This window comes from Sciurus carolinensis, chromosome 1 (assembly GCF_902686445.1).
Source record: "Sciurus carolinensis chromosome 1, mSciCar1.2, whole genome shotgun sequence".
Lineage (NCBI taxonomy): Eukaryota > Metazoa > Chordata > Mammalia > Rodentia > Sciuridae > Sciurus > Sciurus carolinensis.
This window is the reverse complement of record NC_062213.1, coordinates 122,524,477-122,540,997: the sequence shown is the minus strand read 5'-3', so window position 1 is coordinate 122,540,997 and position 16,521 is coordinate 122,524,477. Positions and strand designations below refer to the sequence as shown.

The following is a 16,521-nucleotide window of genomic DNA, read 5'->3' as shown; positions in this document are numbered from 1 at the left end:
TTAAAGTTAAAACAACTCATTTTCTAATAATTATAGACCACTAAATCTATTATCCATGCTGACCAATAAGGCAGTAATTCTACTTCAATTGAGAGTGGCAACAGTTTTGTCAATGCCAGTGCCTTAAGAAGCCTTATAACAATTCTATCTAACTTCTAATCTATTTCCTCTAATAGATGTTTAAAGACAAATAGATGGTATATCAATAATGCAAGCATTTTATATGAAGATATTTTAGAAAACACTCCTGATTGAATAATATAATTCTGACCCTTGGCACATGCCTGTAATCCCAGTGGCTCTGGAGGCTGAGATAATTCAAGTTCAAAGCAAGCCTCAGTATCAGCAAGGTGCTAAGCAACTCAGTGTCTCTAAATAAAATATAAAAAAGGCTGGGGATGTGGCTCAGTGGTTGAGTGCCACTGATTTCCGTCCCTGGTACCAACACACATACACACACACACACACACACACACATTTTTCATTTTTCTGACCTTTGGATGACTATAGTTTGATTCTTTTCCAATTGATGACTGGATGCCTTGCCTAGTATGGCTTACTAGTACATAGCTACATGAAGAATGAAATTAGATCTTCAGTGGCGAACAACAATTTAAGTCATTCTTTTAACCGTCATGTTAATAAAAATTACAGGAGTCATTTAACGTATGGACAGGAAATCTTAAAAGGCAATAGATTATGCCTGAATTCAGCTGCAAATGAAATGAACTGTCCAATTAAAGTCTATGGAATCTGTTATTCTATTTATCCAATGCTCCTGAGAATTTTTGACATCTTCTCTTTTCATTCAGTCTATCCCCTAAATTCCTTGGTCCTTCGTTTACCCTCATATCCCCAAAGACTTTACTTATGCTGATAATACTTGGAATCATGCACAGAAAAAAAGAACTAGCTCCCTCACTCCTTTCAGGTATCTGATCAAATGTCACCTTAATAAGAATGGCTTTTCCTAACTAACCCACAGAAAAGAGAAATAACCCATCCCACCTTCCAAAACTCCTTTCCCCTTTACTTGCTTAATTTTTCTCCATAATACTTAGTATCACTAGCATACCGTGAATCTATTTGTGTGTCACCATCCCATCCCTAACAACATGTTGATTTCATTGCTACAGCCCTAACATTTAGAGCAGTATCTGGAAAGTAATAGGTGATTAACACAACACATTCTCTCTCTCCCATACACACACTCGGTTGAAAGTATAAGCTTCATTAGACAGTATGGATGGCTGTGGGCCAAGCAATGCATTATGCACTCAGACTGCATCAAACAAGACTTAAAAATACCTCATCTGAAAGATAGTAGTAGGATTAAAAAATAATTTTTAATGTTCAAAAACTTATATAAAAATTAAAAATAAAAATTACAATACACTCTCTGAAAACAGAAAAGACAGCAATTTGGCTTGGATGCTCGGGAGACCTCTATGAAGGATGCAGCATTTGAGTAAAACCTGCAACAAAGAGGATTCCTACATGAAGATGCAGGTGAATGCCATCTATCAACAGGAAGAAGACCAACAGTCAAGGTGTGGAGAAAAGAGAGCATAGACAATGTGGGGAACGATCCATTGCTTGATAAAGGTTAAGGCTAAGGTAACTTCAAAACAAATTTTACATAAAGAACCACACTAGAGCTTTGAGATGTAATGTTAGGTCATTTATTCATTGACTTCATATTCTTTGAATGAATGAGCTCAATGCAATGAACTCTCCTCTTAGCACTGCCTACACAGTGTCCCAGAGATTCTGATATGTTGTATCAGTGTTCCCATTTACCTGAAGTTTTTATTTCATCCCTGATTTCTTCTGCTATCCATTCAACATTGAATAGTATATTATTTAGTCCAGGTGTTGGGGTAGTTTTTATTTTTTATTTTCAAGCAATGAAAGAGAAGAACCATCAAAGGTTACCAATCAAGAACAGCTCAGGACCAGACAGATTCTCAGCCCAGTTCTACAAGACCTTCAAAGAAGAATTAACACCAATACTCCGCAAATTATTCCATGAAACAGAAAAAGAGGGAACCCTTCCAAACTCATCCTATGAGGCTAGTATGACCCCGATACCAAAACCAGACAAAGACACATCAAGGAAAGAAAACTTCAGACCAATATCACTGACAAACACAGATGCAAAAATTGTCAATAAAATTCTGGCAAACCACATACAAAAACAGATTTAAAAGATAATGCACCACAATCAAGTGGGGTTCATCCCAAGGCTGCGAGGATGGTTCAACATATGGAAATCAATAAATGTAATTTACTTATCACATCAATAGACTTAAAGACAACAATGATATGATTGTCTCAATAGATGCAGAGAAAACACTGGACAAAATACAGCACCCCTTCATATTCAAAACACTAGAAAAACTAGGAATGATAAGAACACACCTTAACATTTTAAAAGCTATCTATGCTAAACCCAAGGCCAGCATAATTCTAAACAAAGAAGAATCGAAAGCATTCCCTCTAAAAACTGGAACAAGACAAGGATGTCCTCTTTCAACACTTTTATTCAACAATATCCTTGGAACTCTAGCCAGAACAATTAGAAGAAAGAAATTAAAGGTATACATATAGGTAAAGAAGAACTCAAGCTATCACTATTTGCCAATGATATGATTCGATATTTAGCACATCCAAAAAATTCCACCAGAAAACTTCTAGAATAAATGAATTCAGCAAAGTAGCAGGATATAAAATAACCACCCATAAATCAAACATGTTCCTTTGTATCAGTGAACTGAAAGAGAAATTAGGAAAACTACCTAATTTACAATAGCCTCAAAAAAACCAAAAAACCCAATTGGGAATCAATCTAACAAGAGGTTAAAGACTTCCATAATGAAAACTATAGAACAATAAACAAAGAAATTGAAGAAGACCTTAGAAGACGGAAAGACCTCCCATGTTCTTGAACAGGCAGAATTAATATTGTCAAAATGGCCATACTACCAAAAGCATTATACAGATTTAATGCAATTTCTATGACATTCATAAAGAAATAGAAAAAACAATCATAAAATTCATTTGGAAAAATAAAAGACACAGAATAGCCCAAGCAATCCGTAGTAAGGAAAGTGAAGCAGGCAGCATAACAATACCAGACCTTAAACTATACAAAGAGTCACACTAACAAATAGGCATGGTATTGGCACCAAAACAAAGACCAATGGTACAGAACAGAAGACACAGAGACAAACCCACATAAATACATTTATCTCATACTAGAAAAAGGCACCATAAACCTACATTGGACAAAAGACAGCCTCTTCAACAAATGGCTGGGAAAACTGGAAATCCATATGCAGCAAAATTAAAATAAACCCCTCTCACCCTGCACAAAAACTCAACTCAAAATGGATCAAGGAACTAGAAATTAGACCAGAGACCCTGCACCAAATAGAAAAAGTAAGCCCCAATATTCACCATGTCGGCTTAGGACCAGACTTCCTTACGACTCCCAAAGTGCAAGAAATCAAAGCAAGAATCAATAAATGGGATGGATTCAAACTAAAGAGCTTTTTCACAGCAAAGAAAACAATAACTTGAAGAGACAGCCTACAGAGTGGGAGAAAATCTTAATACACCCACTTCAGATAAAGTAGAATTTATAAAGAACACAAAAAACTTAACACCAAAAATACAAATGACCCAATCAATAAATGGGCTAAAGAACTGACACTTCACAGAAGAAGACATACAAGCTATCAACAGACATATGAAAAAATATTCAACATCTCTTGTAATTAGAGAAATGCAAATAGAAGTCCTATGATTTCATCCCACTCCAATTACAATGGCTATTATCAAGAATACAAGGGGGTGGGAGGGGGGCAAGAATGGAGGAAGGAGGGACTATACAGAAGGATAAGAGGGTTGGGAGGGGTGGGGGGAAGAAAAAAATAACAGAATGAATCAAAAACTATTACCCTAGGTAAATGTATGATTACACAAATGGTATGCCTCTACTTCATGTACAAACAGAGAAACAAGACGTATCCCATTTGTTTACAATAAAAATGAATTAAAAAAATACAAGCATCAATAGGTGTTGGTGAGGATGTGGGGGAAAAGGTACAATGATTCATTGCTGGTGGGATTACATATTGGTGCAATCACTCTGGAAAGCAGTATGGAGATTCCACAGAAAACATGAAATGGATCCATTTCACACAGCTATCCCTCTCCTTGGCCTAAACCCAAAGAATTTAAAATCAGCATCCTACAGTCACACAGTCACATCAATGTTTACAGCAGCTCAATTCACAATAGCAAGATTGTGGAACCAAACTACATGCCCTTTAATAGATGAATGGATAAAGAAACTGGTATATATACATAATAGAATATTACTCAGACATAAAGAAGAATAAAATTATAGCATTTGCAGGTAAATGGATGGAGGTGGAGAATATCATCCTAAATGCAATAAGCCAATCCCAAAAAACCAAAGGCCAAATGTGTTTCTCTGATAAGTGGATGTTAATACTTATGGGGGGGGGGGGCGCTGTTAGAGAAGAATGGAGGAATGTAAAGAAAAATGAGGGTAGGGGGCGGGGAAGGAAAGATGATGGAATGAGACAAACATTATCCCATGTACATACATGATTACACAAATGGTATGACTCTACATCATGTAAAACCAGAGAAATGCAAAGTTGTACTCCATTTGTGTACAATGAATCAAAATTCACTCCACTATCAGGGGTAACTCAATAGAAATATAGGCAACTATCAAAGACTAATAGAGTTATGCAAAATGACCCAGAAACCATCATCAATATAGTACCAGAATATTTTGGCCATAATTGTGATAACTATAGGGGATTGAAATAAACTGCATTGAATCCTTGAGCTCACAAAATTACTAATATTTTTAAAACCTCAATTTTAGTTTAAAAAATAAGACAGAAGCACTTTACTATTTTGAACACAAGGATAAAGGCGAAGAATCAGTAGTAAGTTATCTTTTTGTTCCCCTAAAAAATCCTAACTCCACGTAACCAAATAGGTAATAAAAGAAGTTTCTCTTCTTAGAATAAATACTTCCAGCAAATATACAAAGAGAAAATGATAGGATTTGATTACCATATTCAGTTGCTGTAGGCATCACAAAGGAAAGGAAATCAGACCTACATCTTCTGAGGAAAGTCACCATGAAGAAATCTTTATAAAATCCCATCTAAACGTGGATAAGTCTGTAGGGATTACTAATGATTTCCAGAGGATACAAGGAACAGAGAAGTATCTCAAATGATGCCATATGCATGCAATCATCAAATTGCACACCTTATGAAACCACATAGGACAAATGCATAGGGCAGGATAAACTGCATCTTCAAGATAAAATGCAAGGGGAAGTTGGGAATATGTTTGGGAGCACTGATAAATTGGGAGACTTAGGGACATATCAATGAATCTCAATCGCTATCTTTTATGAATTCCACTTTAAAGAAATTAACAATAAAAATTATGAGAGGGAATTATGAAAAAAGAAGACACTGACATGATTAATATGTCATGTCTGAAATTTGTTTCAAAACAATCAAGGGACTAGAGAGGAAATGGATTAGGTATAGAAAAAAAGGGCTGTCCCCTTATAACTGCTGATCAGGGACATGTGTAGACCTATTTAATTATGCAGTTCTCTTCCATTTTATGTATGCCTAAAAATCTCCAAAATAAAATGTCAAGAAATAAAAGGTCTTCAAAATTAAGTTCATGATAGCTTTAACACCAAAGTTGGGAGGAGGATGAATGAACTGAAGAAGGTTTTGTAAACCTAAGGTCATCTGGAAAGAAGTGTGAAATATAATTTACAACAGGCTAATAAATCAAGGTTACCTGCTATAATATTTAGAATAATAATATAAAAATAATTAAGGGTGTATAACTTACAGAGTGGAAACTGCGATATCATACGGAAAGTTAATCTTAAAAGGGAAAGAGAAAAGTGCAAAATTAGAACAAATAGAAAAATAGCAAACATGTTGATATAAATTCAAATATATCCTTAATTAAAGGTGAAGAGATTATCACGATTAAAGACAAAGACTTTCACAATGTAGTTTGAAAAGATTACATGTTGCACAAAGCATACTAAGTATTAACAAATGGAATCATCAAAATTAAAATTAAAAAAATACCACACAAACACTAATCAACAGGAACTTAGATCAGCAATATTAAGGACAGAAAAAGTTTTTAAGACAAAAATAGTTACTAGTTCTAAAGATATATCATATTCGTTAAAGGATGAATACACAGGAAAACTGCAATAATTCCAAGTTTGTATTTACTAAACACGATTGCTCAAATATGAAAAACAAAAATTTAAATAACTAAAAGGATAAGCAGATGAATCCATAATCATCATTCACCTATCTAAATAACTGTTGAAAATGATTAAAAAAAATGATGCAAAAGATTGGACAAATCAATTAGAAATTTTTGGCTGCTTGATACATAAAGAAAACCACTCTGAACAACAGAATACACCATTTGTCAACTGCCTATAGGAACACTTACAAAAATTGACCAATACAGGCTATTAAAAGGTCTCACCACATTTTAATTCATTTAATTATTATAATTGTGTTTATTAAGCTAAAATCAATTTTTAAAAGTTTGTTGTTTCACTAACAAACTTCAAAAAACCAATAGGTCAAAGAACTATCAAAATAAATTAGAAATGTTTATCTGCTACAACCCACACAGCACAAAACAGTTCTCCAAGCACAGGTGGTGAGTCAGATTAGGAAAATCAGAAAATATAATTAGGAAAATAAAAAATAAAGACAAAGAATCAATTAAAAGTGAAAGCGAGAAGTTTGGGGGAGAACTCTGGTCTGAGTCTGTGGAAAATTGAAAGACAGAAACCAATCAAGTCTAATATTACACCTGTTTGTAATGAAGAAAAGAAAGAAGTTCCAGCAACTCAGGGGCGCTGAGGTAGGAGGATTACAAGTTCAAAGCCAGCCTCGGCAACTTAGTAAGACTCTCAAAACGAAAAATTTTAAATTTTAAGAGAAAATGGGCTGGGGATGTAAGTCAGTGGCAAAGTATCTCTGGTTTCAGTCCCCAGTGCTGTGGGGGAAAAAAAAAAAAAAGAATAGGACAAATCCTTAACCAAGAAACTTGAACAGTCCCTCCAGACAAATGGGCTGTCTTTAAAGAAGTCAGAGACTGACAAAGAGTCAGCCCCATTCGACCTGGCCGTCATCGGTTTCTCTCAGAGCCCAGTGCTTTGAAGGGCTTCCTTTGGGTGGAAAAAAAATTACAGTGGCCTTTGTTCAAGCCTCCTCACTCTCTTTTAGCTGACAAGTCTTAAAAAGAAATAAAAAACCAGAAAGAATTAGAGGTTTGCCTATTTTTCCTCAGTCAGAAGCTGTACGGCTTCTAGAATTCATCTTGAAGTCCCATTTTCAATCTCTTTCTCACAGCACAAACATATCAATGACTGTCCCATTATACACACACCTGAACTATATTTACAAAATGTGAGTATAAATTATCCTGCAAATTATATTAACACTGTGAATAAATTTAAAGATGTTTGTGTGAGACAGCAAACCAGCCTGTTTCTAAACACCAAGGCCAACATGATATCAATGCCAAGTTAGTTCAGCCGGGAGCCTGGCACTGTGCTAGGCGCTGAGGAAAAGCCAGCCTGACTCTGTGCAACTGCTGCTGCTGCTTTTGGAGGCAGAAAAAGGGCAGATGCTAGCAATTTAATATGGCTCACCTCACACAAAAATGAATCACACAGACCCTGGGTTCAAGGAGTTTACCGTTCAGGAAAGAGGACTAATACGTTAACCAACCAAGGTGAAACAAGGACTTTAAAAGGTACCAGCCATGTGTTGAGGAGGCTAGGGTATTAGGGTCAGATGCTGTAAGGAAGTAGTTTCTGTCTTTTGTTAAAAAACAAAATAAACAATTACAAAAGCAAAAAAATAAAAAATTAAAAGTGAAAGCGAGACTCCATAGGTGACCCAGTTCTGATGGAGTCTGGTTCTAACAGTGAGTGAGGCTCTACATGTTCATTTTATAGATTTTAAACATCAAAGGGATTCACTGTGCAAAGACTTCTTGATGTAAACAGGAGGAAATTGTGAGCAAAACAGCTTAGCTGGGGACTTATCAGTCTATGCCCACCTCTTCTATCTCAGGGCAGTTGTGATTTGAATTCAAGGCTTTTGAACTAGTAGATTCCATGACAAGCATGGAATTCTCTGCCATCTGCCACTGGGCATCCCCTTGAAGCCCTTGCACTGAAGGCTTCTCAGGAGAGATATTCCACTGTCAAGCATTATAGAGTTAAAAGCAATGATTCATTTGCAGCTCCAACGAAATGATCTTAAAAATGTACTAGAACTTGAGGGATGAGGTTGAAGCTGAAGTCAAACAGAGCCACAGACTTAAATTGATTTTAGAAAATATGAATTCTAGAAACTCATTTTTTAAATGCCTCATTCATAAAGTTAGGAAAAGAGTGAAACAAAAAGTAGGGAAATAGTATACAGGTTTGGAGTGGGAAGAAGGTGGAGGTTGATGATAAAAGGATATAGAATCTGTTTTGTGTTCTTTAAAAGACAAAAAAAAAAAAAAACCTACAGCATAGCAAAGCACATACAGTTAATAACAGAATATTGTACACTGAAAAATTCCTGACAGTAAATTTCATATATGTCTACCACAACATCACCAAAATTTTAAGTATTTGAGGGGATGGATATTTTAACTAGTTTGATTTGATTCTTCCATGCCACATTCATAAATCACAACATCATTCTGTACCTTATAAATCATATGATTATAAACTGTCAATATATAACGAAAAAAATTACACAGCAATTTTAGAAACAAGAACAAGCACACAAGAGAGAAAATACAGTGCCATAATTTGATTATCAAGTAGAAGGCAAATCTCACTAAAAATTGGGATAAGGAAGAAATATCAACATTTAGACTAAAAATTGGAAAGGCATCACTTAAAGAAAAGGATGACAATGCAATATAAGAAAATACTACAAATAGTTTCATGCCAATACATTTGAAAATGCATATCAAGTGAGCACAATTCTTGGAAAACTTATTTTTCCAAAACTGATGCAAGAAAACTTTTTAAAACCTCAATAGTGCTATGTCTAATGAAACTGAATATATATTGAAGATATTTTTACAATATACTCCAGATTCAAATGTCATCACTGATGAGTTCTCCAAATATCATGAAAGAAATAACACCAATCATATGCAAATTCTTCCTCAGAATAGGAAAAATAAAAAGGAATATTTCCCAGTTTGTTTTAGCAAGCTAGCACTTTCTCAATTCCAATACAGCAATGACATAATAAGAAAAAATTATAGGACAAAGACTTGTCAAGATCACAGATTTTTCTTTAAAGAAACTACTTTGTCAGTTTGATTTCAGGCATGTAAAACTGATTTAACATTCAAAATTCAATCATTGTAGGCCATCACCTTAATAGAATTAAGAGGAAAATAAAAATTACTTCCACATATATGGGGAAAGTATTGAATAAAAGTTAGTGTACTTTCAGGATAAAAAATGGTTTAGCAAAGTAGAATAGAATAAAACTTCCTTAACTAGCATTTCCGAAAAAAAAAAGTCCTATGGATAGCTGTTTTAGTAAAATACAGGCAGTTTTCTCATGTGATGAGAAAAAGATACCACTACGACTATGGCTTTTTGATATTACGCTAGAGGTTCTTGGCAAATGAAACAGGGCATGAAAGAATGTGTATGGGCTGGGGATGTGGCTCAAGTGGTAAAGCACTTGCCTGACTTGTGTGAGGCACTGGATTCCATCCTCAGCACCACATAAAAATAAAAAAATAAAGGTAGTGAGTTCATCAACAACTTAAAAAAATTCAAAAGAGAATGTGTATCTAGAAACACAAGAAATACAACAATATTTGCAAGACATACTGTTGTGCACACAGAATATTCAAAATATCTACAATATATTTCTGATATACACACACACACACACACACACACATACACACACACTTATTTGAAAATTGAGATATATGCATATATATGTATGTATATGTGTCCTTCTATTTCTCTAACTTGCTGGATCATGGCCAAACTGACATTTCTGGAAGGTGGAAAACAAAAGACAATTTCTTCACAAAAGCGTGTGGAAATAATTGATATTCATACGAAGATGAAGGAATCTTGTTCACTACATGTACCACACAAAAGTCAATTCAAAGAGTATTAAAAACTAAACCTAAGGGGTAAAACAAAGCAAAGCAAACAAGACAGAACAAAAATTCCTGAAGAGACAGAGGCTGTCTTCAAAGGCCACAGAGCAGGTGAAGATTTCTTGAGCAGACAGAAAAAGCACAAACCAAAATAACTGTGAGGTGTCTGGGAACTTAGAGATCACCCATCCCCATTCCCTCCTCATAAATGAGGAGATCAGACTACAAAGGATACTATTCTTATACAGAACGGACACCTCCAGGAAGCTAAACATCTACTGCATTATCTCCACTTTACAGACACTGAGACCTTTAGTAAGTCACCCAGAGTGTCAGGACTGGCACATGGAGAACTGGGACTCTAACAGAAGCCTAAGTCCAGAGCCTGCACTCTAAACCTCCATCATTCAAAAAACACTGGAAGCTAAAATTTCAAGTTCTACATTTTAGTTTAACTTCAAGTAACCGAAGAGTTACAACATCTAAGAATTTTCTCCAAAACCAACATGCAGATTTTTGGCCCTTGCTATTAAGGAATAAACATTTAAATTCAAATCTACACTTTCTAAATAAAGTTCCTCAAACAACTTTATAACATTGTCTCCCTTTTTAAAACCGGTAGCACTCGCTGTTGTGTATTACATGTACTTTATTTTACAATTCCTATTATACGTAGTTTCACAGGTAAACATTTTATTCCAAATTGAATTGCCCTGACAAGTCTTCCTTAAGTAAACTAACAATGCTTTATCATTTGGGGGATACTTGATGTGCATTACACATTTATTAAACAAATCTTATTCATCTTTTGTGACCTTTATCTGCATGTTATTTTCAGGATTTTACTCCAGAATTAGAACAGTCTTCATCATTTTGCTTTATATTTTGTATTGGTGGGGGCAGCGCGTTTCCGTGTCCCTTGTGGAGCTTCATGTGTGTTGGTAAGCAGCGAACACGACTCTACACGTGGTGTTTAAAGAACCAACGTTTGTAGTAGGACAGCGTTGTGATGAAATCAGTTCACAAGTGATTTTCAGACATTTTATCCCAGAATTAAAGGACAGCTTTGGATTTTGCATTTTACTTCTTATTTTGCTCAGCTGTTAACAGAGATTAAATAACAAGTAATCAGAGCTACGTAAAAAGACCCTTCCAAATGAGGTTCAGGCGCTGAAGAGATCCGTCTGTGTCCACTGTTTTCACTAAATTACGTTACTGAGTGAAAAAACAAAAAACCTCCCAGGCCTCCTATCCTACGTGGGGCCACGCATTTCCCTAACTGACAGAGGGTTGGTTCCACAATCCAGTCCACCCTCCGAGTTTGCTCCTTAGCACTTGTTTGCGGCACTTTAAGCCGCACTGTCTGATCCCTGAAAACTTGAAATGTGCGCTTTACAGCCCTCGGGGTAGTGTTTTTAATGCGCATTAACTGGCGACAGTGGAGGACGAGGATAAAGACGCCTTAATTAATTGCCACATATTACAGGTGCACTCGGGAGAGTGCGACCAAGGGGAACGATTCTGAAACGAGGAGCGGGAATTCCTCAGGCTTGTCCTCATGGAAACACGCTCTTTAACACAGTATTTTAGATATGCTCATTTGTAAAATGAGATTAATTAAATCGACCATCTGGCTTCCATGGAGACCGCCGGGAGGACCGTTTATAAAAACGCAGTGAGACCTACCTTAACCTGGGCGGTGCGCCATTCTGGGCGAAGCAAGGTGGGCGCCAGGACCCGAGCGTCTTCCTCGCTCCGGCCTCGACCGCCCCTGAACACCGACGCGGCTGGGGGTCGGTTCCGGAGCCGCGGTGCGGTTTCCACCGGCGCGGAGGGGGCGGTGGCCGTGGTGGCCTCCACGCTTTCCGCTCTCCGCTGCCCGGCCTGGGCCTGGGCCCATGTGACTCTAAGCCGCGGAACCCGCCGCCACCACAGCAGCCGCCCGCCAGGATCCGCAAGGTCGCAGCAGGACTAGTCCAAGCGCGAGGTTCCTCAGGCAGCCAGGCCCCGCTCGCGGAGAAGGCAGCGCCGCCAGCGTCCGGATCGGCCCCGCCCACCAGCTACGGCCACGTAGCCCCCCCCCAGGCCCCGCCCCCCGGCGACCCTCCCTCCCCGGCCCCGCCCAGGACACCTCCTCCTGAGCCGCCGAGCCGCGGAGGCAGGATCACACCCCCAAAAGCCGCAAGCTGCTATAATACTTATCTGCAACTTCGCCGTCATGCTTAGATGCACATTAGGTTAGATGTTCCACTTTGAAAGCATGAGAGTGTCAAGGTTTTTGAATGGCATATGCCATTTCTGAGAAATGTATGTGGATGCTAAGTATTGCTTTGTACCAGCAACTGCCCCATTCTTTGAAAAAAAAATTCAAATCGAAGTAGTTGAGGATTTGTTTGGCTTTATAGGAAGCAATCTGGTGCTAAGTAGTTTTAAATGGTTTTGTAAGCAAAGCTGAATTGTAGCTCTTCATTCAGAAATATATATTAAGACTATGGAATAGGAGTTAAGACTTGGCAGGGGGAGAACATGGGTTTGGTTTATAGATCTTTTATAGCCCTATGAGCTATCTTTTTCTTGAAAGTTTTTGAAAAAAGTGGAAAGATCATTTTGTTGCATTTCCCCTATTCTTGTTTTTAAAAGAACGACAAATTCCAAACCCTACATATGGCTTGTATTGAACTTTTATATTTGAATTAAAGATTGTTAAACATGAAAAAAAGTGTACCTTAAACTTCTTTGAGATGATTGATGAGGGAGAGTGACATATAAGTAAAAAATGTTATTACTACAAACTACAGATTTCTAATGGCAAGATTTTACATTAATCATAGAATAAAGATAATGAAGAGAATTGTATTGAATACCATCTTATTGTGAATTCTTGGCACTTCTACCCATTTGTATACTATTCAAGACCCTTCATAGCCTTATGAATAGATTTTTAAATATATGTATGTACGGATATATAGCATACATATATTATAGCATCTTGTACTTTCTATTTTGAATGTCTATATAATGTAAAATCTGTTGGAAGAGTGGATGTTTAAAGCATAGGGTTAGACATTAGACATTCCCTTAGTGGAGAGAGAAAGAATGGTGAATAATTAAAAGGGTATTAAAAATCCAAAGATGTACTAATTAAGATATTTTCTCATGCTTGTTGCTGACTATGTTCAAATTAGCTGAAGGAAGAACTTTTGGTTTACATCCTGGCAAGTGGAAGCTTTTTTAAATTATCAAGTTGAGAAAGTATTTGAACAATATGTTCCCCAAACACTATTCAGATGTTTTCTACAAGATTTTCATGACTTAGAAAGCCCCACTAGGTTTGTGCACATCTTAAGTGGCTCTGCAGTAGAATCCATTGTTGAAAATGATTGTGTGTACTGGCCCTCTATAGATCTGTCCTCATTGGATGTTCAGACTCTGCATCTAATTCATACCTGAGTCATGCCTGAGGACATATGTAGAATAGTAATAGGAACCCAAACCCAATGGGATAGATGGGAGGGAAGATGCACTTGTTAAGCCATTGGCCAGGGACATCACAACTCTTACTTTGTTTTAATGAGCTTTCAGTGCTTTGGTTGAATAGTGTAGATTTGAAGATCCAATGAGTGAGTCATCTCAAAACTCACTGCTTTTCACTTAACTCTTTCACCAGGCTTTCTTTTCCTTCATAACATCCGGGGGTGTTTGGACATGTTTGAATGGAGGGAATTAATGGAAAAAAATCACACCTCTAAAACACAGTATACTAAATATGTGAAAAGGACTTCTTAAAAATCATTTTGTAATTTACTGTCAGTAAATGCAATAAAAATGTGGGCTGTATAGGGAGATCAATGTTTTGCTTGTTTTTGTGTTTTTAAAAAAAAGATGAAAACAAACTGGTGATACAAATGGTAGGCTGGTTCACAAATACATTATAATTTCTCTGAGATGTTTTTACCAAATTCCATTTTTTTGACAACTGGAGAAGATCTAGCCTTATAAATGGCAAAAATTCTTGTCAAAATAACACAAAGCATTATTTTCTTTTTTTTCATATTTGAGATTTTATTGGCTGTATTGAAAATCAGTACACAGATATTTCACTTTGTACACAATTCTTAACACACATACCGGAAATCTAAAAAACCTTATAATGTGATTCTTTTTCAGGTATTCCAGTGACTTTCCAGCTTTGAATTTGGAGGCAAATTTTTCTTAATAGAATATCGAGTACCAGTATCTTTGAATGCTGTTATTATTTAGGTCCCACTTTCAAAACTTTGTCACACACACTACATACTCAAACTATCAATCTTTCATAGCACATTAAAAAGCATTAGGAAAACTAAGACTTCCACAACCCAAAGTGTTACAGAATACACACGATTCTGACAGCAATGATCCAGTAGTGGTCTTCTTCAGGAAACAATTCTACTAAAAAACACAGGAATAGAAGTAATTTAAAATATTCAAGACATTAAATGCAAGACTGTGACTCCAAACTGCCACTTAATATGCTTTATACTGTAGGATATAAAACTAACCCCCCACCTATGGATGTTAAGCTGACACCCAAGACAGTCCAAGCCTCCCATATTTCAATATCCCACTATTTTCTGATTGTACCCAAAAATAAACAACCAGCAAATGATTTCATTTCTGAAAAAAAAAATCATTTACACTTAAAAAATGGGATGAGATGGGACCCCCTCCTTTAAAAAAATGTTTCTAGAGCTACTAAAAACTTGCATTTACAAAATAGTTGATAAAAATATTCCTCTGGATTGTACAAGAAGGGAACCGAGCTTCTTTCTCTTCTGCTTCATCCGAGGCTGGACTTTCTCCATTTTCGGCGGGTAAATCTGTAGTTTCTTGGTTAGCCACTTCAGCCTGTTTTCCCTTTGCTCCCCTTTTCCCTTTTGTTGGAACTTTTTTGTCGGAAGATTTATCCTCCCCCGCCGCCTTCCTGGGCTTGGCATCCGCCTTGGCAGGAGCAGGCTTAGCCGCCAGGCGGCCCGACCTCCGCTTGGGCTCCTCTCTCACTGCGCCTTGGGCCCAACTGACCCTCCTCTTGGGCCGAACTGACCCTCCTCTTGGGCCGAACTGACCCGTCCGGCAGGGCGCTGCGGGCGCTGCGGGTGCTGTGGGCTGCAGCGCGCGGGAGCCTTCCGAAGCCGCGCTCCCTGGGCGCTGGGCTGCTCCCGCCGCGCAAGCTCCATAATTGTCATATAGTTTATCTTCACTAAAACTACTGGAACATTTCTGAAAATACATGAAGTATATTTTATTTTATTTTATTAGTCTAAAATGATGATTCCTCACTGAAGGCAATTCTGTTGCGTGGGTGTCATTTTGTAACACCTAGAAACAGTTCTGCTTGTCACCACTTGGAAGGAATGTTACTGGTGTCTGGCAGGGATGCTGCTAAGCATCCTAAGATGCACAGGACAGACTTCCAAAACAAAGGCCCCAAATGTCAACATTGCCGAAGTTGAGAAATATTGCTCTAAAGACACATATTGTTGTATACAGTTCACCTGAAATTCAAACTACAGGCACCGTGCTCCTTAAGGACAGAAAATTAAATGACAGAAACAAGTAAATGAATATAGAAGATTAAGCAAGTAGCTTAGAACAACTGGGCTAAACATGAGTGTAATCTTTAATCCCACAGATGTTACCTGTACTGATGTACTTCAGGTGAAATAAAAATTTATAATTGATAAATGAATGAATAAGTGAATTTGTATCTCAGCATTCAGAGTAAATACCATACATACAAATGATATGTTACATAATGAAGAACATAACAGTAAGTCAGATGATGTGCAAAAAAATGTCCAGAGTTCCTTTGAAGGCAATCTGTGTTGTTATGAACATACACAGTATCATAAGTATTCTCCATACCTTGACTCAGCAGAATGACATTCAAGACCCTTCATAGCCTGACATCAATCTTCCTTCCTTCCACTCCTTTCCATAAGTTGACTTCTTCATCCCCAGAGCATTTTTCATTTCTGTCTGCCTGAATTGGGACTCTAAGAATAAAGTTTCATCCACCTGGATTTACCTTTCCTTTCCCACTCACCCTTAAGCAGTGATTTTAAATCCTTCCTCCTCTGAAGAGTCAGTGCCCATCATCTAATCATCCATACTGATCTCTCATTTTCAGCAGATACTGCCTAAACCATCTATTTAAAGTACAGAATGGCACAGTCAAAAAAAAGGGAAGATTTTCTTTGTCATTAAGGT

General features: G+C 37.1%; 2 protein-coding genes across 6 annotated transcripts in view; both read right to left on the bottom strand.

Annotated features, from left to right (window-relative positions):
• Positions 1-12,233, bottom strand: part of LOC124994462 (neuroblastoma breakpoint family member 12-like) — a 48,824-nt gene extending 36,591 nt beyond the window's left edge. For all 5 annotated transcript variants that reach the window (XM_047566393.1, XM_047566438.1, XM_047566412.1 and 2 more), the window contains exon 1: positions 11,959-12,233. The gene's annotated coding sequence lies outside the window, so the exon portion shown is untranslated. The remainder of the gene's footprint in view (positions 1-11,958) is intronic.
• A 2,773-nt stretch (positions 12,234-15,006) lies between these two features.
• Positions 15,007-15,543, bottom strand: LOC124994719 (non-histone chromosomal protein HMG-14-like). The gene has a single exon (XM_047566997.1). The coding sequence runs from the start codon at positions 15,541-15,543 to the stop codon at positions 15,007-15,009; it is 537 nt and encodes a 178-aa protein (XP_047422953.1).
• Between the last annotated feature and the right edge of the window lie 978 nt (positions 15,544-16,521).